Source organism: Erpetoichthys calabaricus, chromosome 15 (genome assembly GCF_900747795.2).
Source record: "Erpetoichthys calabaricus chromosome 15, fErpCal1.3, whole genome shotgun sequence".
Taxonomy (NCBI): Eukaryota; Metazoa; Chordata; class Cladistia; order Polypteriformes; family Polypteridae; genus Erpetoichthys; species Erpetoichthys calabaricus.
In genome coordinates this window covers 14,899,765-14,923,581 of record NC_041408.2, presented here as the reverse complement: position 1 = coordinate 14,923,581, position 23,817 = coordinate 14,899,765, and the positions used below count along the sequence as shown (strand labels likewise).

The 23,817-nt window shown below is 39.4% G+C and overlaps 1 protein-coding gene across 1 annotated transcript in view; it reads left to right on the top strand.

The window, feature by feature from the left end:
* The window catches only part of tpcn3 (two pore segment channel 3), a 143,809-nt gene that overhangs the window by 92,639 nt on the left and 27,353 nt on the right, over nucleotides 1-23,817 (top strand). The window contains exons 11-12 of the mRNA XM_028820525.2: nucleotides 7,532-7,717; nucleotides 8,755-8,819. Coding sequence (XP_028676358.2) covers nucleotides 7,532-7,717; nucleotides 8,755-8,819 — 251 coding nt within the window. The remainder of the gene's footprint in view (nucleotides 1-7,531; nucleotides 7,718-8,754; nucleotides 8,820-23,817) is intronic.

The window sequence follows — 23,817 nt, the reverse complement described above, 5'->3', positions numbered from 1 at the left end:
TTTCCCTTTGAATGGCCATTTTCATTAAAGTAAACATAGAGGAATACATTTCTAGTGTAATTTGTGGTGTCAATGAAAAGAGGATTCAAGGTTTTCAGATGGATGCAAAGACATTGTCAATCAGACTTAAAGTCAGTAACTGATGAAGCAAATTTGGGACTCCAGGAATAAGTGAAGACTTGCTTAAGTGCAGGTGAGGATGGTGAAAATAAAATTGGGTGAGAAACCATTAAGAAAAGATAGATTTGAAAACTGTAGTTAAAAACCAAGACAAGTCATTAACATGAGATAGAAAACACAACACAGCTTGAAACAACGCAATAACTGAGTCAGATTTTGATTATGTCAAAGGCATTGTGCCAAATCAAGCGTTGGGACATGGCTGAATAATTGCCTTGAAATGTGAACAGCGATTATAGATATGATTTACAGCACAATTAATATGAGGCGCAACAGTGTACAGTGGACTGGCATCTCATATAGGACTGAATCCTGTCTTGTGCCCTTTGCTGGTGTGATAGACCTACCCCAAGAGACACAAGTGTAGGAAATAGGTGGATAGATGAAGGAGAGAACTTGTCCATCCAACGTAACACATTGGCAAAGTGAAATAGTTTGTTTTAATGGTCATAGTTGCTGAAAATGTCAGCAACATTTTCCTTTCCATAAACCAATTTCTCTTCTGTGTTGCCCTCACCTTTGATCAGGTAGAACACCTACACATGTATGTAGACTCTGATTTAAAAAGCTCTACCAATCCTTTGTGATCCTGCTCATCATTTGTATTAAAAACTCTGTTTTATCAGTTTTGACAAGTGATACACATGTTAAAAGTGGTACAAGAGATCATTAGTCATTTCAGTAATCATGGACTTTAAAGGTAAAAAACTGCAACCGATTTACTCAATAAAAAAATTACAAACACAAAGTCCATAGCTATAACCCTGAAACTTAACTTGGACTTTTGAAATGCTGAAAGGCCATATTGGTGCACCATTATGTGTTGAGAATTGTTTTTTAAACTTAAGCTTGCATTATTTTAAATTTGATTTCTTTGCTTTTTTATTTTATTTGTAACTGCGTCACATCCTTACATTGAAAGCTACTGCTCTGGCAATGAGACCTTGCCTGAATGCTAGGAATCGCCCTCCTGATGTGAGCTGATAAATTGCAGTTCAACGGCGTCAACTGCTTTGTTCAAGATGCAGATTCAATCAGTGAGCTAGTGTTCATTGAAAGTTTAGTATCTGATGTTTTCATTTTGACTTTTGCTCTTTGGTCAGGACTAGTGATGAGCGAACCCTGCAGAGTTTCCTTTCGCCATGCATTCAGCAAAATCCCTAAAATGTTCACAGATTTCGGCGAACTCTTTGAAAGGCATTGCAGCGAATGTGAAAGGAGGAACCTAACTAGTTTTTAAGTGGCTTATAATGGTGCAGTGGCATTATAAGTGTCCCTGATGCAAGGGCAGCATCTGCCAACTATTTTGGAGTGCTTATTGCAGCCAAAAATGTGATCTGAGCCGCGAGGCACCAGTGCTAACCACTGAACCACTGTGCTTTAAACAGCAAAAGACACAAGCAGAATGATAAGTACAAGCAAAATACAACAAACAGCAACAAACTAGCAATATGTAAAAATATATATATATATATATATATATATATATATATATATATATATATATATATACAGTGGAACCTCGAGATACGATCACCTCTGTATACGACAAATTCAAAATACGAGGAAAGTATGAGTGAAAAATTCAGATCTAAATACGAGCATTGGCTCACGTAACGAGCCACGAGCCAGGCTGTGGGTATAGCTCGCGGCTTAGCGAGAGGACGTGGTAGCAGTAGCGAGCCGCAGGGCGATCTGCGGTGTCTGCGTTTCTCACCTAAGTGCACAGGTGGGAAACTGCCCACATCCATGATTTGTCCTGTGGCTGATGGGCTGGGCAGGGTTGCCACCCGTCCTTTAAAATACGGAATCGTCCAGTATTTGAGAATAAAATTGCGTGTCCCGTTTTGAATCAATACGCATGCGTCCCTTATTTTTTTGTATTAAAAGTGATAACCCTAGCAGCTGCCATGTCTTCCCCACATATATAGAGAAGCGCGAGCCGGTTAAGGGGGAGAAGAAGTAAAAGAAAAGAGAGGAGAGGAGAGAGAACGGAGGTTGCAGGAGGAGGCAGGAATCCGCAGCAGTAGGAAGTCGGTGCGAGAGAGCGAGCGAGTACAGGCTCGCGTGTAGCTGAACAGGCGAGCCAAACAGCTGAAGCAGGACGGTGTAGAGAAGGTCAGCTGCATTAAGTGTCTCGCCTGTTGCAGAGCCCGCAGGTGAGACGCTAACAGAGAAGAAGCACCGGGGATTGTCATCTGTTTTTTGAAGACTGCTTCCTGTTGACGTTTTAACCTCGTGTTAAAGGATTGTTATTCTTATGTACTTTAAACCTCCACTTCACAACTATTTTAAGGATTATTTATTTAAAGATTTATTGAATGCTCTACTGCACTTTGGACACCTGTTTTGATTCTTTTAATAATCAGTTATATTATTTACCAGTGTTATTTATTAAAGGTAGACTACAGTATATATAATTTATCAGTGTTATTTGTTAGGAAAAATGATTTTTATGTTAATATATTTGGGATGCGGAACAGATTAACTGGATTTCCATTATTTTCAATGGGGACGTTTGTTCTAGATACGAGAAATTCACTATACAAGCTCAGTGCTGGAACGAATTAAACTCGTATCTAGAGGTTCCACTATATATATATATATATATATATATATATATATTGTGGAGGCTGGCCCAGACACAGACAGGTGGACACCGATGGTTCAAACACCAAGACATGTTTATTGTACATTCTATTTACAGTGAACACACACAACCCCAAACTCCCCCAAAGTCCTGGCTTCTCTCAATGCCTCTCTCTCTTCTTGACCGCCTCCTTTCCTCTCCTCCTGAGCTCCGTCCTTCTCCGCTCCCGACTCAAGCCAACGAATGGAGGAAGGCGGCCCCTTTTATAATCACCCAGACGTGCTCCAGGTGCCTCCCGATTAACCTCCGCCGGCACTCCCCAGTGTGGCGGAAGTACCGGCCACACACCTGGAAGCACTCCGGGTGTCCCTGGTCGTCTTCCCCCCCCTGTACTTCCGGGTGTGGTGGAAGTGCTGAGGACCAGGGCTCTCCAGGCATCGGGACGTCCCCTGGCAGAGACCACGGGCCCCTATAGGGTTGAGCTTCCAAGCTCAGTTCCCATGGTCCCCAAAGCCACCAGGGCAGTCGTAATCCCTTCTCCAGTTCTTCCGGGCATCCCGGCTGTGTGCTACCCCCAGCCGCTTGCCACAATATATATCATCGTGCTCACAGAGTTCCAGTCTTGGGGCACACATTAGCGACGAAACAGCGGCATGACACTGGCTTGTTCCATTGGTTGAAGTCATGGCTCCAGGTGCAGCTGCATATCTTTTTTGGCTTCTGATCTCTGTACAGAGGCTTTGCACTTCTCTCTTCCAAGAAGAAGACAGAAATGCCTAGTAAATAGTAATAAATCTTTCATTATTATTATTATTATTTCACAGGGTCACATGTGCTTTCTTTCTGAGGAGGGGGAACCAAGTTCTCCCTTTAAGGCATGTTCTGAGATTATAGAGGGGCACATGGCTAATTATGCATGTGGCACCATCAGTGTTATATGCCCAGAGGTAGTACTCATATTATTCTCATTATTCTAGTCCACTAATGTACCCACAAATAAAAATACTTCTTTTTTTTTTTTTATATATAAACTCATTAAGTGTGGAAGTCTGGAGTACTGTTTGGGTGGTGACAGCATGCCTTCTCTGAAGCAGCTCCGCAACAGTCTTGCAGTATGCAGGCATTAGTTCTGTTCATGACTGCTACAGCTCTGTGATGTCACACTGGCCTCGCAAACCATCATTGGTCGCTGGGGAAAAAATGTTTGCCTAAGTCGGCAGCAGGGCATGTTTCCAAGAAACTATCTGGTGAACTAGGTAACTGGCAAATGGAGCATATTTGCTGCAAAAAAACGCTCTGCCGATTTTCGACAATCAACAGTAGTCATGGCTCTGCTTTTGTTTTAGTGTTTTGGCTCTGGTTATTAAATAGGACTTTCTTGGTCAATAACTTTTTGCATTTGTGTTTTGACTATGATTATGGTTAAGCCCTCTATGTTGAGAAACTAGTTTTGTCTTTTTGTTTTGGAGTTTATTTCTCAGTCTTCGAGAAAAATAAATCTGTTTTGTTTCTGAAGAAAACACACATCTACCAGTCAGCTTCATAAAACATCATGCCAGGGAAAAACAAGAGGTGGTCGGTTGGGAAAGGTAGATAGGTGGTAGGTGTATATGATGTGGGCTTTCATATCATTCATGTTTTTCTTTACTGGCATAGCATCATATAGCTTCTTTATTATTTTCTCCATTGTAATGTGAAAAATTAAAAATTAGGTGCAATTTGCTTTCCTAATAAAACACAAGATTCAAGGTAAGGTTGGTATACTTGCTAATCATGACTCCAGAGAGTGACACAATGTTGCATTTTTATAATTACATTTACAGTAAGTAAAAATTTCACTGTACTCTCTACATGTGACAATAATGACCCTCTAATCCTTTAAATGGTGATTTAATGGCATTATGGAAACTATCTGTGTAGTAATGATCTCAGATATAAGATGTCAATTATTAACTGTCGCTCGATTAACTTTTGGTAAGAGTTTAAACAGAGTAATTGTAATAAATCATGCACCCCAAATTTTTAATCAAGACATGCAGCCAACGGCCTTGCTGAGAAGCTAACTGCTGCAAAGTAAACGTCGGGACTCGAAGGCAAAGTGGTTTCATGTGTTTATGTTAATGTATGAAACATTATGGTTGCTAGTTCACCTACCCTCTGTGAACTGTGGCAGAGTGGTGGCTCTAGGGAATCCAAACTGCTGTAATTCCCGGGAAAATGGGAACGGCCAAGCTCGCATATATAGCGTGTAAAAATCGATCAAGAAATAACAGAGTTATAGTTGAAAATAATTAAGGTGGTGCCATTGCTGCAGCTTGCACTTCTTCAGACAACAGCTTTGAACAGCAACTTGAAATTGCAATGTGTTAGTCTGTTGCATTCGCATTACCTGTGCCAAGAAACTTGCCATCACAGAATGATGAGAAGAAACTGGATGCATCAGTAAAAGCTGAAATGGCGGTGTTTCAGAGCAACGGCAAGCACGGGCATTGTTTAGAACAAGTGTATCAGTATCTGATGACTGTACCACCTACTTCAGTGGAGGCAGAGCATGCTTTCTCAGCGGCTGGCGCACTTCTGCACAAAGGTGCATTCTTGCCTGGATGACCACACGCTGGACACGTTAATAATAATAATAATTTATTACATTTGTATAGCGCTTTTCTCAGTACTCAAAGCGCTATCCACACAGGGAGGAACTGGAAAATGAACCCACAATCTTCCACAGTCTCCTTACTGCAAAGCAGCAGCACTACGACTGTGCCACCTGTGAGGATGTTGTGCTTTCAACGCTCTTATTACCACAACTAAAGATACATGTACTTCTATGACAGCATGAACTGCTTGTAGATAAGGTTAGTCTTTTATTTGTGTCAACATATTGCAGTAGTTTTATTAAAAATAATTGTCGGTCGTTCTAAAACTGTTCACATGTGAGATGCTCGTGCACTGTGTCATGCCCGGGAGCCCAGGATTCCCGGGAATGAAATGCGGGATTCCCGAATTCCCGGGAATGGATTCCCTAGGTGGCTCTGAGGCTAGGGATCTGCACTGGCAATCGGAAGGTTGCCGGTTTGAATCCCGTAAATGCCAATAAGGACTCTGCTCTGTTGGGCCCTTGAGCAAGGCCCTTAACCTGCAATTGCTGAGCGCTTTGAGTAGTGAGAAAAGTGCTATTTAAATGTAAAGAATGTTTGGATTCAGCGGGTTGGAAAATGGATGGATGGATTATTATTGTTAACTTGGCCTGTAAGTCTCAGTCAATGACAAATGTAACAAATATCTTAATGGGGCAAGAAGACCCCTGAGCTTGTCCGGCTAGTGCTATCTGGGTGGTCGTACCCAGCTGCCAGCCTAACAGTTGAAAGGCTGCATATGTGGCTGACTCTCGAGCTTATTGATATGCACCTCTGCAAAAACAAGAATGCATGTAATGCATTTCAGTAACGTGAAGATACCATTTCTCAAATATTTCGTTTAACAGTAAAATAAATTCTTACACAAGCAATGCATAACTAAAACCACCATAACCAAGTTATCTGTACATTATTTTCTGTTTTGTTAAACGATTGGTGTTTGTTCGTCAATACAAAAGGTTTGCCTTTCAATTATGAAATGGGATCAAAATTTGCACTTCTACCTTCTACGCTAGAATCAGTTTATAAGGAAACAGGATGCATCTGACTTTAGGTGGGAAATCTTATGATAAGGAGAGAATATTTCCCAAATTAATTTTTAATTGAACACTAGGGGGCTTTGCCCCCTGCTCGCTTAGCTCGCTCACCCCCTTCCTACGCTGTGGTGTGCTATACGCTAGCCACTTCACGTCTCTGCCTCTCGCGTTGTGAAGAGAGGGGCTGAACGCACGCTAAGGAGATGCAGTTGCTCCTCTGAAAGCCCCTCTTAAACGGTGATACAATGGGAACCAAATACATTTTTTTTTAACCTCCTCTGTGCTCGATCAGTTGGCTTGCTGCTGCTGCTGCTGCTTGTGCCATGCTGCATGATCTGCATGTCGCGCAGCGCATCGAACATTTAAAAGCCTGTACAGCAGCTGTCCTTTTGTCTCACTGCCTTGTCTCGTGGGACGTTAAAGTGTCTCCAAGAAAATCACGTCTCGACCCAAGATTTTTTTTTATATAATAGAGAGATAAAAAAAAATCACACTTCTATTTTGTCCCACATTAAAATTTTAATTATAATAAAAGACAGCTCTCAAACACTGTATGTTGATGTAAAAATGTGGAATATGAACTAAAGTGGTGGGTCAATATACTGTATATCGTAGATCTGTCTGTATGAGGAAGTTTTCCTTAATGACTATCAATGTGAAAGTGTGTAAGAAACGCCTTTTCAATGGAATTATTTTCCTATCTAGGCCATTGACTTGTACTGTAATTTTATGAAAAAAAGTTTCAAATTTTAAAGTTTTTGTCCTTTTGTTGCCACGACTTGAAGTCAAATTGCACATTTATGATGGCCTCACTTTGTTGTGCATTTATCTGACCTGAATCCCACAGCAGACAGAACAATAAATATATTCTGTTAAAATGGGTATAATCCAATTAGAGGACTTTCTTGTAAGTACAGTCTTGCATCAGAAAGCAATTAGCCATTGAAATGATGTTTTTATTTAAAATGTTTTATTGACAAAATGGCTCAATAAATTCAGATTGCTTAAAATGTGTATTGTAGATAATTAGATATACAAATTTCTTCCTTCAGTGTAATATCATTTAATTGTTTGTTTTCCTGACTCAGGGCTTTTGTCTTTTTCTACGACTTCATCATTCTGGTAAATGCAATTTTCATTGGACTGGATGAAGAGAACTCCCTGCTGTCCAGTGTAGAGTGGGTGTTTTTGGGATTTTATTTGCTGGAGATAGTATTGAAGCTTTATACGTATGAGCCCAGGTCATTTTTTGCAAGACACCAATTCTGGAACTGGTAAGATTGTCTGCATTTTTGGACAATATTGACTGCTTTTACTGTAGTATAGTTTTGTATTCTCAGATAGAAATGACAATGAGTAGAGTATATTGATCTCTTTTGTTTTGAAAATTTAATATTTGTACAATACGTCTTCTTTGTGTTAAGATGCAGTCCTATATATATATATATATATATATATATATATATATATATATATATATATGAAGACAACTAGTCACTTTTAAAACTACAAACTATCAGCCATTTTGAGGGAAGTAATCCTAACATTCTTTAAGAGCAGAGGTAAAAATAAAAATGTAAAATGATTGTTATCTGGATGAGTATTATGCAGTTGGCACTGCAAACACTTCATACCATTCTCAGTAGGTCACTTTCTTGAAATGGCTGTAGGACTTAACCACATTTAAAAAATCCCAAAACACTCATCCATTCACCTCACTCACATTCACCTCTCTTTTTCACTGAAGGGCAAAGATACTCTCACCTTTTAGTTTTGGTCCTGGTGAATCTGTGTATCTGTCGCTCCTCTTTATTTCATTTTAATTAGCCATATGCAAATTGCAAGTGCCTGGTTGAAGATGCTGTGCAGTGGTGCCTCATAGAAAATCACATCACAGCTTGACTCCAGTTATTCTGTTCCATGATTTAAAATCTTTCTTTCTTTCTTTCTTTCTTTCTTTCTTTCTTTCTTTCTTTCTTTCTTTCTTTCTTTCTTTCTTTCTTTCTTTCTTTCTTTCTTTCTTTCTTTCTTTCTTTCTTTCTTTCTTTCTTTGTCAATGACTGATTTCTACACATGTTGGCTTATCCATATAAGAGTTTTGGTGTTTCTGTTGATTATGATTCAGGAAACAGCCAGAGAAAACAAATTTTAAAAATTCAGGTATCGCAAAACAAGTGAGATCTCGGCAACATAGTTTACAGATGTTATGCATATAGCAGTTTTATAAAAGCTATATTTTGTTAGTGTGCAAATTTCAGTGCCATAAAATCATGTATCAGTTAACTCCAGTCATACATCTTCTCTTCCACAGGTTTGACACCACTGTTATTATTGCGGCTCTGTTAGCCACTATCATCAATATGACCTTAATATCAAGTAAGTGATATCATTTAAGTTAAGGGCAATGGGTCATATCAAATATTTTATTTATTGACGTTCTATGAATGAGAGATACCAACTGGCTCAGTCTCTGCCATTTGCCATTGTAACTATGAATATTAAGTCAATATACACTATTCAATACATGTATTAGAATTCTGTGAAAAAGATGATGTCTTAGTGTTCTTTATATAAGACACTTGCAATTGAATATATTTTAGCCATCACATAGAAATAGCTGTTATATTTAGCACTGAGCGAATGTGTGAAATTAGTATTCAATCAATGAGATGGACAGTAATTTTCTTGCTTAAAACCATCACCATCAATAGGAAATTTCCACCGTGAATGTATTGACAAATCATTCCTCCAGTCAGTCCATTGATTGTATTTTAGGGATTGCTGTACGTACCAATCAGTGTTCTCCTGTTACACTTTGGAATTTGTGGTAGCACATTTCTTATTACTCCTTGTTGCTTCCTCATTTGAAACATGAACTTTCAGTATACAGGTATGTGGGACATCATTCATTTTCTGCCACTTGAACTTTAGGACAACCATATCATATCTTCACTATGACATGAATTCAAAAGGGTTTATCCAGTTGTGTTCAAAAGAATTACATATGAATGCTTTGAAACCTCCTGACTCACCAATATGAGAAAACCTGCATATATACAGTGCATCCAGAAAGTATTCACAGCGCATCACTTTTTCCACATTTTGTTATGTTACAGCCTTATTCCAAAATGGATTAAATTCATTTTTTTCCTCAGAATTCTACACACAACACCCCATAATGACAACATGAAAAAAGTTTACTTGAGGTTTTTGCAAATTTATTAAAAATAAAAAAATTGAGAAATCCCATGTACAGTAATCCCTCCTCCATCGCGGGGTTTGCGTTCCAGAGCCACCCGCGAAATAAGAAAATCCGCGAAGTAGAAATCATATGTTTATATGATTATTTTTATATTGTCATGCTTGGGTCACAGATTTGCGCAGAAACACAGGAGGTTGTAGAGAGACAGGAACGTTATTCAAACACTGCAAACAAACATTTGTCTCTTTTTCAAAAGTTTAAACTGTGCTCCATGACAAGACAGAGATGACAGTTCCGTCTCACAATTAAAAGAATGCAAACATATCTTCCTCTTCAAAGGAGCAAACAAATCAATAGGGCTGTTTGGCTTGTAAGTATGCGAAGCACCGCGGCACAAAGCTGTTGAAGGCGGCAGCTCACACCCCCTCCGTCAGGAGCAGACAAAGAGAGAGAGAGAGAGATAAAAAAATCAATACATGCCCTTTGAGCTTTTAAGTATGCGAAGCACCGTGCAGCATGTTGCTTCACGAAGCAGCTGCACAGAAGGTAGCCAACGTGAAGATAATCTTTCAGCATTTTTAGACGAGCGTCCGTATCGTCTAGGTGTGCGAACAGCCCCCCTGCTCAATCCCCCTACGTCAGGATCAGAAAAAGTCAGCGCAAGAGAGAGACAGAGAAAAGTAAGTTGGGTAGCTTCTCAGCCATCTGCCAATAGCGTCCCTTGTATGAAATCAACTGGGCAAACCAACTGAGGAAGCATGTACCAGAAATTAAAAGACCCATTGTCCGCAGAAATCCGGGAACCAGCAAAAAATCTGCGATATATATTTTAATATGCTTACATATAAAATCCGCGATAGAGTGAAGCCGCGAAAGGCGAAGCGCGATATAGCGAGGGATCACTGTACATAAGTATTCACAGCCTTTGCTCAATACTTTGTCGATGCCCCTTTGGCAGCAATTCTAGCCTCAAGTCTTTTTGAATATGATGCCACAAGCTTGGCACACCTATCCTTGGCCAGTTTGGCCCATTCCTCTTTGCAGCACCTCTCAAGCTCCATCAGGTTGGATGGGAAGCGTTGGTGCACAGCCATTTTAAGATCTCTCCAGAGATGTTCAATCGGATTCAAGTCTGGGCCACTCAAGGACATTCACAGAGTTGTCCTGAAGCCACTCTTTGATATCTTAGCTGTGTGCTTAGGGTCGTTGTCCTGCTGAAAGATGAACCGTCGCCCCAGTCTGAGGTCAAGAGCGCTCTGGAGCAGGTTTTCATCCAGGATGTCTCTGTACATTGCTGCAGTCATCTTTCCCTTTATCCTGACTAGTCTCCCAGTCCCCGCCGCTGAAAAACATCCACACAGCATGATGCTGCCACCACCATGCTTCACTGTAGGGATGGTGCCAGGTTTCCTCCAATCTTTGTTCAATCTTTGTCTCATCAGACCAGAGAATTTTCTTTCTCATGGTCTGAGGTCCTTCAGGTGCCTTTTGGCAAACTCCAGGCGGGCTGCCATGTGCTTTTTACTAAGGAGTGGCTTCCGTCTGGCCACTCTACCATACAGGCCTGATTGGTGGATTGCTGCAGAGATGGTTGTCGTTCTGGAATGTTCTTCTCTCTCCACAGAGGACCTCTGGAGCTCTGACAGAGTGATCATTGGGTTCTTGGTCACCTCCCTGACTAAGGCCCTTCTCCCCTGATCGCTCAGTTTAGATGGCCGGCCAGCTCTAGGAAGAGTCCTGGTGGTTTTGAACTTCTTCCACTTAAGGATGATGGAGGCCACTGCACTCATTGGGACCTTCAAAGCAGCAGAAATTTTTCTGTAACCTTCCCCAGATTTGTTCCTCGAGACAATCCTGTCTCGGAGGTCTACAGACAATTCTTTTGACTTCATGCTAGGTTTGTGCTCTGACATGAACTGTCAACTGTGGGACCTTATATAGACAGGTGTGTGCCTTTCCAAATCATGTCCAATCAACTGAATTTACCACAGGTGGACTCCAATGAAGCTGCAGAAACATCTCAAGGATGATCAGGGGAAACAGGATGCACCTGAGCTCAATTTTGAGCTTCATGGCAAAGGCTGTGAATACTTATGTACATGTTGTGCTTTCTCAGTTTTTTTATTTTTAATAAATTTGCAAAAATCTCAAGTAAACTTTTTTCACATTATCATTATGGGGTGTTGTGTGTAGAATTCTGAGGAAAAAAATGAATTTAATCCATTTTGGAATAAGGCTGTAACATAACAAAATGTGGAAAAAGTGATGCGCTGTGAATACTTTCCAGATGCACTGTATCTCTGCTTTGCTAGTGATACCTGTTTGTTTATTGATTTTTAAAGTTTGTCCTGTTTCACTACTATACACGGGCGGAGCCGCAGGGGGATGGCTAGGATGTGTATGTATGTGTATGTGTATGTGTGTGTGTATATATATATATATATATATATTTATATATATATATATATACATATATACTCATGCTGATGATTAGTTATGCAAGATGTTGTGGTTTTTGGGGTTCCACTCATTCTTGGCCCCCTAAACCCTATTTTTTAGGCAATTTTTGGACCATATTTTGTGCAAGATGTTACACCTGTATGATAAAGAGTAAAACAATACATTTATTTTGGCAAAATTGATCAGAAGGACTTGAGATTGTGCATGCCTTATCACCCTGTAATGGGTTTTGTGGGATCAAAGTTACTACTTTTCACAAAACTTTGAAAAAATGGGGATCAATACTATGGGCACATGGAGTGTCATTTTATGCTATTTTGAGGTGGCTGATTACATATATATCGATGATATTTTTGATACTAAATTCTTCACCGGTGATCCTAGCCTTCTATCAGCACTGCCTCGACCTTCTGGAAGTGGCTACATCCCCTGGGATTGTAACCTCCAGTCTTACCGTGTTTCCCCGAAAATATGATTTTCAGGTTGCTCTGTAATATAAGCCCTACCCCAAAAATAAGCCCTTGTCAAGATTGTCAGCTGAAAAGTAAGGTGCCTAAGGCCAGGTTTATACTGCATGCGATGTGACGCGTGTGCCCGAAACATCCATTAAAGTCCAAGGAAAACCTTGCCACAATATCTCTGAAAAGAACGTTTAATGACTACATCCATCAATTCGGGGATGCGCCTATTCCAGCAGAAAACAACTAAATCTCTGGACGGGGCATCAGCTCATCGGAAAGGTGAACACAAGCACTCACATACACTGCCGTCATTGTAGCTTCACCAAATCTCCAAACCTTCATGTCTTTGGATGGAAAACTGAGCACACTGTGGAAACCAACCAGGAAAACATGCAAACTCCAGGCAGGGATCACAAGGGACGTGACTCCCTGTGAGACAGCAGCGCTACCGCTCTGCCACCGTGCCACCCCATATGTGTAACTATTAACAGTTTTCATTATTTAAACAAACTTAACGATTGATCTGTAAAATGTAACATACATATTTTAATGGATTTCATCATGAAATTGATATCAAGTATAAATTTAAGAATTCTAAATGTGCAGAGAGCTGGAATATTATAAATTTAATGTGTTTTGTGTGGCAATGCTGCTTGCCGCTGCTGTCAGGTCAGGAGGAAGACCCAGAAGCGCGTAGCAATTTAATAACTGGGTCAGTTTTAAGATGACGTTTACGACGGTCTGCTTTAATGACAAAGTAAACTAGAGGACATTTCAAGTTTAAAGGTGAAATTTCCACTTTAATCACAAAATAAACATTTTCATTATGTCCTTATTTTTTTTTCTCTGTGGCTCAAATATGCCGCCGTACATTCTGATGGTATTGTGAAGGTGCCAAAAAAAAAAAAAAGACGGCACAGACGATGGTATGTGATGCTTTTAAAATATATAGCGTCATTACTTTGGGGAATATGCAACGCTTGAATATCAAAGCAACATGAATACATTTGTATGTCGGCATTTTGCTTCTCCACATCGAAACGTTCATCAAACATCGAAGCGCGCACATCGATCCTGGAGGATCCTAAAAGCGGCTGATGTAGCAAGAAATTCAGGCTGGAATTCAGGGTTTGAATGTGGAGAGTAATGACGATATTCCAGAAGAAGATGACATGACTATATTTGGATAAATGTATGTTGTTGTACATGAATAAATATAAGATATCCCCTGAAAATAAGCCCTAGTGCATCTTTTGGAGCAAAAATGAATATAAGACCGTCCTGGAGTGTCAATCTTTTACTGTTCCAAAAAACAATGTAATGGTCCATCCTCTGCTGATGCCATGCAGTGTAACTTCATGGCCGTCGGCCGATGTGTTGTGCGGAGGACTGTTCGCACGTGTCGTCAAAAATTGCGCAGAAGAATAAGTACCTCTGGTTTCAGACAATGAAAATGCATCTGTTTTGTTGTTTTTGAGGTATTACACTTTCATTATTTGAATCACAATTTTAAGTTTATGACTGCTATTTGTTACCATGGAATTAAAAAATACCTTATTTTCCCCCATTTTATTCTTTAATCAAAAATCAAAATCTGAAAATTTCTTTCATTTTCATTTTTGCTTCTGAACTGAAATTTCAAATACCAAAAAGTACACGGACCCCCTCTTAGTCCTCCCTTTCTCTGTCATTGACTTCAAAACATTTTATTACTTCATGATGCATGTACACCGGTTTAAATGGAAGCACGTTAAAGTGAGACACAGCAGTAAGCAAAAAGCCTATTCATAACAGTGGTGTACTGTCTTAGAAAGAAATACGTGGTGAGACACAAAAATAACCGGACTGGGCTTGGGGCTTTCCTGGAAAACTGTCTGGGGGTCACCTGGACGTGAATCATAGAACTACATCCCCTGCTATACGCCCTTTCAAACCGCTGACCGGCTAGGTGAATAGCCCAGTCAGTATTTGCACAACAATCGCTACACGAGTTGCCACGATAAGGTCAGGTGAAAAAAATCGAACAGCAAGACCAGACAAGACAACGCTCCCGCATACAACGCTTTTTCTGTAAAGCAGGTTTTGACTGACAAAAACATTCCTGTCCTTGATCATCCTCCCTATTCGCCTGATTTAGCTCCCTGTGATTTTTACTTGTTCCCGAAAATCAAAAGTGACTTGAAGGGAACACATTTTTCTTTAATGGATAAAGTGAACACAGAAACGGCAAGCCTGTTGAAGCGCCTCAAGCATGAAGACTTCCATTACTGTTTCAATCAATGGAAGACGCGTATGAAGCGGTGTAGAGATCAGGAGGGGGAGTATATAGAAGGTGGCAATGTTTAAAATGCTGTAATTCATCAATAAATATATATATTTTTTTATCAATCCAGTAATTTTTATTATTATTATTACCACGCTTCTTTTAACTTCACCTGTTTGTTGTCTGGTATAAATCTTGTAATCAATATTTAACCCACTTCCTATTGTCCAAATGACTTGAAATTTTGCACACTTACTCACTTCCGATGACAATACATGAATCAATAATCAGTTTCATGAATTGATCAATTAATCCATGTTCATTAAGAAATGAAATTTTCATATGAAGAATAGTTAAAGATTTCACCAATAGATGGCGCTAGTAATGGAGAGAAATATTAAAGGAAGTGTTAAAATATTGATTACAAAATTATACTAAAACATACCCAAGACTAAAAAGTTGGAAATAATATATATACAGTGGAACCTCGGTTTGCGAGCATAATTTGTTCCAGAAATGTGCTCGCAGTCCAAAGTACTCGTATATCAAAGTGAATTTCCCCATAAGAAATAATGGAAACTCAGATGATTCGTTCCACAACCCAAAACTATTCATATAAAAATGATTAATACAAAATATAAAGTAAAAATACATAAAAGAAATTAACCTGCACTTTACCTTTGAAAAGAATCATGGCTGATGTGAGTGAGTTTCTAAACTCTTGTGGGATTCCACCCAACGGAACGACACGCAGAAGAGCGTCCCAAAGCAATCGCAGTCTCCCAGCGCTGTAGCAGTTCACCGTAAAAGCGAATCTGAAAAGATCGCGGACATGCTATGCCGTCGATGGGTGATACAAGGAACATTATAATTGCGCAGTGTCTGTGTATAGGAGAGTGGCAGGTCTCGCTACAATAAATAACTGCGCTGTCTCTGTTTCAAGTTGAATAAAGCTGGTGTCGCTAAAGTACTGAGACTCAGCTTTGTGTTTTCGGGTGCAAGATGGGGACTCGCACGTCACAGCACACACATGCACACACCGTCACAATGCTGTAGTAAACAGTATGCGCTCGTACGGATGTTGACTATATGACTGAGGCACGCCGACTCAGACGGAGAACAGGAGACGATTACCCACAATCCTTCCGCGAGAGAGAAGAACCATCAGCTCAGTTGTGATCACATGACGCTCAGCAGACAAAGTGTATACATACTACTCGTACTGCAAGACCTTGCTCGTTTATCAAGTCAAAATTTATTAAAAATTTTAGCTCGTCTTGCAAAACACTCGTAAACCAAGTTACTCGCAAACCGAGGTTCCACTGTATAAAATACTTTTTTAAAAACCACACTTATATTAAGTTAAAAAGTGTACTAAAAAGTAAAAAATAAGTCTCTCATACATCACTCGTAAAATAAAAGCGTGGGCACTTTTCATCACTCAATAAAATCTTAGCAAAGCACCCACGCTTTTATTTTATGAGTGGTGCATGACAGACTTATTTTTTACTTTTTAGTTCACTTTTTAACTTAATGTAAGCGTGGTTTTTAAAAAGTATTTTTTTATATATATATATACAGTAATCCCCCACTACGAGTTGGTTTGGTCCGTTTATAGGAGATGGACGTCTGAAGCAGAGCTCCGCTAGCAGCGGCTTTATTTTCCCACGTATTTCATATTATTTAGAGGTATCCTGTATTTAACCCGACCAAGGAACTTCCACTACAATATACAAGCATGAGTAACAAGAAGAAAAGTCAGAAAGAACCAGAAAAGAAACTTAAAGCTGCATCGAAGTCCGGACAGACTTCCGGCCTGAGTGCAGGTGTAAGGTATGGCATCACGGAGACTGACCTGGAACAGGCAGAAGAATGCGCAGAATTCCTGGGGCCCCGCTCCATTGTATCGTCTCCAGTCGAGAGTGAAAATGGGAGCGAAGGCGCAAGTGATACAGGTCGCGAGGGATCGCCGATTACTGAGGATCATTCGAGACTAGAAAGGGCTCTGCAGGACGTGCTCTCATCTACTCATCGCGAGCCTGTAACAGGAGCTGCATTTTCACTTGCGGAGCACGAAAGCAGAAGCGAACTGTCCGAACTGAAAGAGATGATCGCTACACAGATAGCTACACAGATAGCTACACAGAAAGAGATGAACACTACACTGGCCACTGCCATGGTTACGGCCATGAATGAGCTTAAGAAAGATAACACAAATGATCTTAAGAAGGTGGCCACTGAGCTCAAGAAGGATAACAAAGATAAGGAAACGCGTCTATTTGAACGTTTCGACGTGAACTTTAAAGGCATGTTGGAGAAATTAGTGGAACACATTGAAGAAACTAACTCCAAACTGAAAAGGCTTGATGATCATATTAATGACGTTTCAGACCAGCTGGAAGACGTTAAGCAGGGACTCACGGCTCGAGTGGAAACAGCGGAACAAATGGCATCTAACGCCGATGAAAAAGCCACAGCTGCGAACTCGGAATACAAAAAACTTGGAGACAGACTTGCAGCCCTGGAGGATGGTTGCAGAAGAAATAATATAAGAATTGAGGGTATACCTGAGAAACGAGAAAGCTCAAGCCCAGTGAAATTTGCAGTAGAATTACTGTCTAAAATAATTGGAGATGACTTTAAACTCGACAATGAGATAGCCACGGCTTATCGCACAAAGATACCAAGCGCCTTTAAATCTAGGTCTTTTATTGTCCGCTTCGAACGACTAAGATGTAAGCTTGATGTGATGGCACTTCTCAGACACAAGCAAGAGATTATATTCGAAAATAATCTTATTCGTATTTTTCCCGACTTCTCACCATCAACAGCTGCAAAACGCAGATCCTACAACGACATTAAAAGGATGCTACGGGAAGCCGATATCAAATACAGCCTCTTGTATCCTGCCAAACTGAAAGTGGAAGTTCAAGACGGACATTATATTTTCTTCAGCAAAGAAGAAGCTGAAAAAGAATTAAAGAAGCTGTTTCCGACACTTTTTTTGAAAGTTAATTAAAATTAAAGAGCCGTATTCTATCAAGGCACGGGAAAGACCGATGATCTGATCGCTGGATCCATGTTTAAAAAGACTGGTATTATAATTATACATCTCTTATTCTCTTTTTTTTAAAATTTTTTTTATATCTGGACTTTATATGTTATATGTTTATGTTTTAATCAGAGTTATAGAGCTATAGACGTGAGTGTGAAAATGTGGAAGTGATTAAAGTAGGATTCGTTTTATTTATTTATTTTTTTTATTTCTTTTCCTTTTTTTTTTTTTTATTTTATTTTATTTTTTTTTAATTAATTTATTTATTTATTTTTTTTATTTTACTATACCTTAAAGTAGACTGTTTAACTACATACCCTTGGTTTAATGCTTGTTCTACTATTTATACAATTACCATTATACTATTACAGTATGAATTACCAGGTTTATCCTGGACTAGTTTTTAAAATCACTCCCAGGGTTGTTTTTTTTTTTTTTTTTTTTTTTTTTTAACCTTAATATCTTAACTTAAAAGCGCTGAAGATTGGTTCAAGATTAAATATTGTTAATGAGAACATTTTCGGCAGATAGTATTAAGGATTTAACTGTAAAAGATATCTCTGTTTTAATTCTGTAACGCCGCTGCAGGGTGGGGTTTGTTTTGTTTTGGACGTGCTCTGTCTCTTCGTATGTCAGAGGACTGGAACATCGCGAAGTGGGGTCTAGCCTCATGTGGGGAGGCAAAATGGGGGGGTGGGGGGATAAAGGGGGGAGAGAAGGAGAGCAGGTTATATCTAATCTATTCTTATAATCCTTATAATTATAAATATCAATGCAGCAACAGGCTAACATGCAACAACTCCTGGGGAATCTTGAAACTAAGATTAAAACTGCCATATTACCAATTAAAACTATAAAATGACATTAAAAACTCAGAATCAATGTCTCCATGATGGGACAGTTAACTTTGTGAGCTGGAATGTTAAAGGCCTGAATCACGAATTAAAGAGAAAGAAAGTATGCTCTCACCTAACAGGCTTAAACGCTAAAATAGTATTTTTACAGGAGACCCACTTACTAACCAAGGATCAGTTCAGATTACAAAAAGACTGGACTGGCCAAATGTTCCATTCTAGCTTTATAAAGAAAACTAGAGGGGTGGGAATTCTCATACATAGAACAGTTCCTTTTGTAGCATCAGAGGTAGTGTCGGACCCTGAAGGGAGATATGTGATGGTCATGGGCAACTTATATAACAGTAAAATGATTTTGATAAATGTTTATGCACCCAATGTTGATGATAAGGAATTCATGCAAAATCTATTTGCATCCATTCCCAGTGTGAACACTCATAAAATTATAATGGCTGGGGACTTTAACTGTGTTTTAAATCCACTCTTAGATAGGACTCCTGTGACAGGGGGGACGACATCTAATACTGCAAAGATAATTACACAGTTTTTAAAGGATCACAACTTATCAGACCCCTGGAGGTTTCTTAACCCAAACTCAAGAACATATTCGTTCTACTCACCAGTGCATTATAGCTACTCAAGAATTGATTATTTTTTTATAGATAATAATTTCCTGCCTACAATTAAATTATGCAAATATGACACAATTGTTATCTCTGACCATGCCCCTCTAGTCTTGGAGCTAAAATCAATAAGCCCCTCGTACTCACCTCGCAGATGGCGTCTTAACCCTCTTTTATTGGCAGACGAGAACTGCACAGAATTTATATCCAAACAAATCAGCTTCTTCCTAGAGACAAACATGTCTACAGAGGTTTCTGCAGGAACACTCTGGGAAACTCTAAAGGCCTTCCTAAGAGGCCAGATTATTTCATATCTTTCCCATAGAAATAAATTAGAAACCAAGAAAGTGTCAGAGCTAAGAAATGAAATTACTAGAATAGATGAAGAACAAGCCAGGCGTCCAAGTGAAGCTCTTCACAGGAAAAGGCAGGCCTTGCATACAGAACTTAACATCTTAACAACTAAAGAAACTGAACAACTTATTTATAAGTCTAGACAGCATTACTATGAACACGGAGAAAAAGCTAATAAGCTTTTAGCTCAACAAATTCATAAACAAGAAGTTCACAATGCAATACCAGTAATCACCAACAAGAATGGAGAAGAAATCATCGACCATAATAAAATAATGCACACATTTAGAGATTACTATAAGTCTTTATATTCCACTGAGCCCAAAGAAGACAACACGCAATCTAATGCATTTCTGGATAATTCACAAATACCACAAATAGATGCTTTAAGTGCTGAGGAACTAGATAAACCTCTAACGCTAACAGAATTACTAGACGCTATAAAGTCACTACAAAGCGGGAAATCATCAGGCCCTGATGGTTACCCCGTAGAGTTTTATAAGAAATTCTCCACTCAGCTAGCTCCACTCTTATTGGTAACATTTACAGAAGCTAAAGACCACCAAATACTACCTCAAACATTTCGACAAGCATTAATCACCGTCTTTCCTAAACAAAATAAGGACTTGTTACAATGTGCATCATATAGACCAATTTCACTCCTGAATAATGATGTTAAGATACTCTCAAAAATCCTAGCTAGAAGGATGGAGAAAGTGCTGCCCTCGGTAATATCACAAGATCAAACTGGATTTATTAAAGGCCGACATCTATCTTCAAATCTCCGACGCTTGTTTAATGTTATATATTCACCAGCAAAATCAAACACCCCAGAGATATTACTATCATTAGACGCAGAAAAGGCATTTGACATGATCGAATGGAATTACCTTTTCACTGCATTGGAGAAATTTGGGTTTGGCCCGAATATTTGTGCTTGGATTAAACTACTGTATACCAGTCCAGAAGCTTCAGTTTGTATTAATAAAATTTGCTCAGACTACTTTAAACTAGAACGTGGTACCAGACAAGGATGTCCCTTGTCGCCACTGTTGTTTGCAATCGCTATTGAACCACTGGCGGTTCACTGCCGAAATTCTCATCAGATAAAGGGGATTGTCAGAGAAGGACTGGAACAGAAAATTTCTCTATATGCAGATGATATGGTCTTATATATATCGGACCCAGAAAACACTGTCCCTGCTGTTTTAACAGCACTAACAGAATTTCAAAAGATATCTGGTCTTAGAATTAATCTGAATAAAAGTATACTCTTTCCAGTGAACTCACAAGCATATAATATTAAATTAGACACCCTACCTTTTACCATAGCAGATCAGTTTAAATACCTAGGGGTAAATATCACAAGTAAACATAAAGCTCTTTATCAACAAAATTTTGGCGTCTGTATGGAAAAAATTAAGCAAGACTTGCATAGATGGTCAACCCTTCATCTCACTCTAGCCGGAAGAATTAACATTGTTAAGATGAATATCCTTCCTAAACTTCTCTTTTTATTTCAAAACATTTCAATATATATCAATAAATCGTTTTTTAAACAGTTAGATTCAATAATAACCTCATTCATTTGGAACTCAAAACACCCACGTATCCGAAGAGCGCCCCTACAAAGACCTCAGGCAGAAGGTGGCATGGCTTTACCTAATTTTCAGTTTTATTACTGGGCAGCAAACATACAAGCCATAAAAACCTGGACACAAATAAATGCACATACACAGGCTTGGTCTGCAATAGAAGTAAAATCCTGTAGTACTTCTTTATATTCCCTGCTTTGCTCTCCAATAAATGAAAGTTATCGCAAATATACTAATAACCCAATTGTGCTTTACTCACTCAGAATATGGAACCAAATTAGGAAGCATTTTAAGATGGAAAATCTTTTATCAGTGGCACCTTTGCAAGGGAACCACCTCTTTCAACCTTCGCAAGTATATCCAGTTTTTAATACCTGGAAAAGTTTTGGGATTAAAATGCTCAGAGATCTTTATATAGACAACATATTTACATCTTTTGAACAATTACGTTCAAAATTTAACCTCCCAGCTACACATTTCTTTTACTATCTTCAAATTAGAAATTTTGTTAAACAGAAATTGCCCGATTTCCCCCACCTTGCACCCTCCACAATGCTGGAAAAAATACTGCTCAATTCCGAGGAAACAAAAACTATTTCCGCAATATATAAAATCTTATTAGAGTCCCTACCTTTCAAAGATCCAAGAGGACATTGGGAAGAAGATCTCTTAATCAATATATCAGAAAAGGAGTGGAAGGTAGCAAAGCAGAGAATTCACTCGAGTTCTATATGCGCAAAGCATAGAATTATTCAACTAAAAATTATATATCGAGCTCATCTGTCTCGCTTAAAACTGTCCAAAATGTTTCCAGGCCAGGATCCGACCTGCGAGCGCTGCAACCAAGCTCCTGCCTCACTGGGTCACATGTTCTGGGCCTGCACCAAACTAACATCATTTTGGACAAAGATTTTTAAGTGCCTCTCAGACAGCCTTAGTATCACAATCCCTCCTAACCCACTAACAGCTGTGTTTGGTGTCCTTCCAGATGGACTTGAATTGGAGAAGGACAAACAAACGGTGATTGCATTCACTACACTCTTGGCACGCAGACTTATTTTGTTAAATTGGAAGAATCCTAATTCTCCTCTTATAAGTCAGTGGGAAACTGATGTTTTATATTATTTGAAATTGGAAAAAATCAAATTTTCAGTTAGAGGATCTGTACAAAATTTTTTCAAAACTTGGCAGGATTTAATCAATATTATTTTAGAATAAGAGAATTAACTATTATTGTATTTAACTCCCTTCTCCATCTCTTATTTATATAGATATTTACTTCTCCCCTTCTTTTGTCTAATGTTGCCTTATTAAAAAGCTTAAAGAAATTTTCCTTTAGCTAAGCTCTCCTTCTCAGGGATGGGGTTTGATTTGTTTTCAAATTTGTTGGGTTATAAATGGATCTGTTTGTATGGAATGATTACAATGAAAATTAATAAAATAAAAATATAAAAAAAAAAAAAAAAGTAATCCCCCACTATATCGCGGTTCAGCTATCGCGCCCCCACTACATCGCAGATTTATTAATATTATTATTACTAGGGGGCACCGCCCCCTGCTTGCTTCGCTCGACCACCCCCGGGTTTGGTTTACCGGATATACAATTTAAAGAGATTGTTATTTTCATGGGAATTGTTACATATGCATTATTTTCATTTTTACTTTAAAACTTTTTTAAAAACAATATTTGTCCTTTATTTCTTGCCCCAGGCGTGGTTAAATCTCTTTCTCACGGGACTTATAACGCTGCTCACTTTGTGAAGGGGGCATCTGAACTTCGCTAAGGAGATGCGATCAGTTCAGCTGGTGTCTTGCTGCTGCTGCTGGCCAGCTGTGTGTTGTGCTTGTCGCGCTTTGCGTCAATCACTTAAAAGCCTGTACAGCAGCTGTCCTTTTGCCACTTCGCGTCTCTGACGCTCGCTTTGTGAATTGGGGTGAGCTGAGCGCACACTAAGCAGAAGTGGACGGATAAGCTACTGCTTCTGCCAAGGTGCCTGTTCTGGTAGTTGCTCTGCGCGTTTTAAAGAAGAAGGAGGAGGAGGAGGAGGAGGAGTAGGGGGGTGAGGGCTGAATGCACGCTAAGGAGAACTGCTCGGATCATCTGCTGGCTTTCTGCAGCTGCTGCTGGCAAGCTGCATGTTCTGCTTGTCGTTGTTTTAAGAGCTGGGAACACATGAAGTGTGTTTGCCCAAAGCATTCCAATAACTGCTAAGTTAGATGTCTGTGAACTTGTTTTAAATTGTTTGTAAGTTGGGCGTGATGTGCAAAGGTCACCGTCTCACGGGTTTTGCTTCCTAAGGTTGTAATATCTAGTCTTGTGCGTTGTCAAAATGTCTGTCCGAGTTGATCTGGTCTTGATCACTTCGCTTAACCCTCCCCCCCCCCCACCCCCCGGAGGCGTGCTACACTCCTGCCACTTTGCGTCTCTCCCACTTGCGTTGTGAAGGGGGGTGGAGCTGAACACACACTAAGCAGAAGTGGACAGATCAGCTACTGGCTTTGTGCTG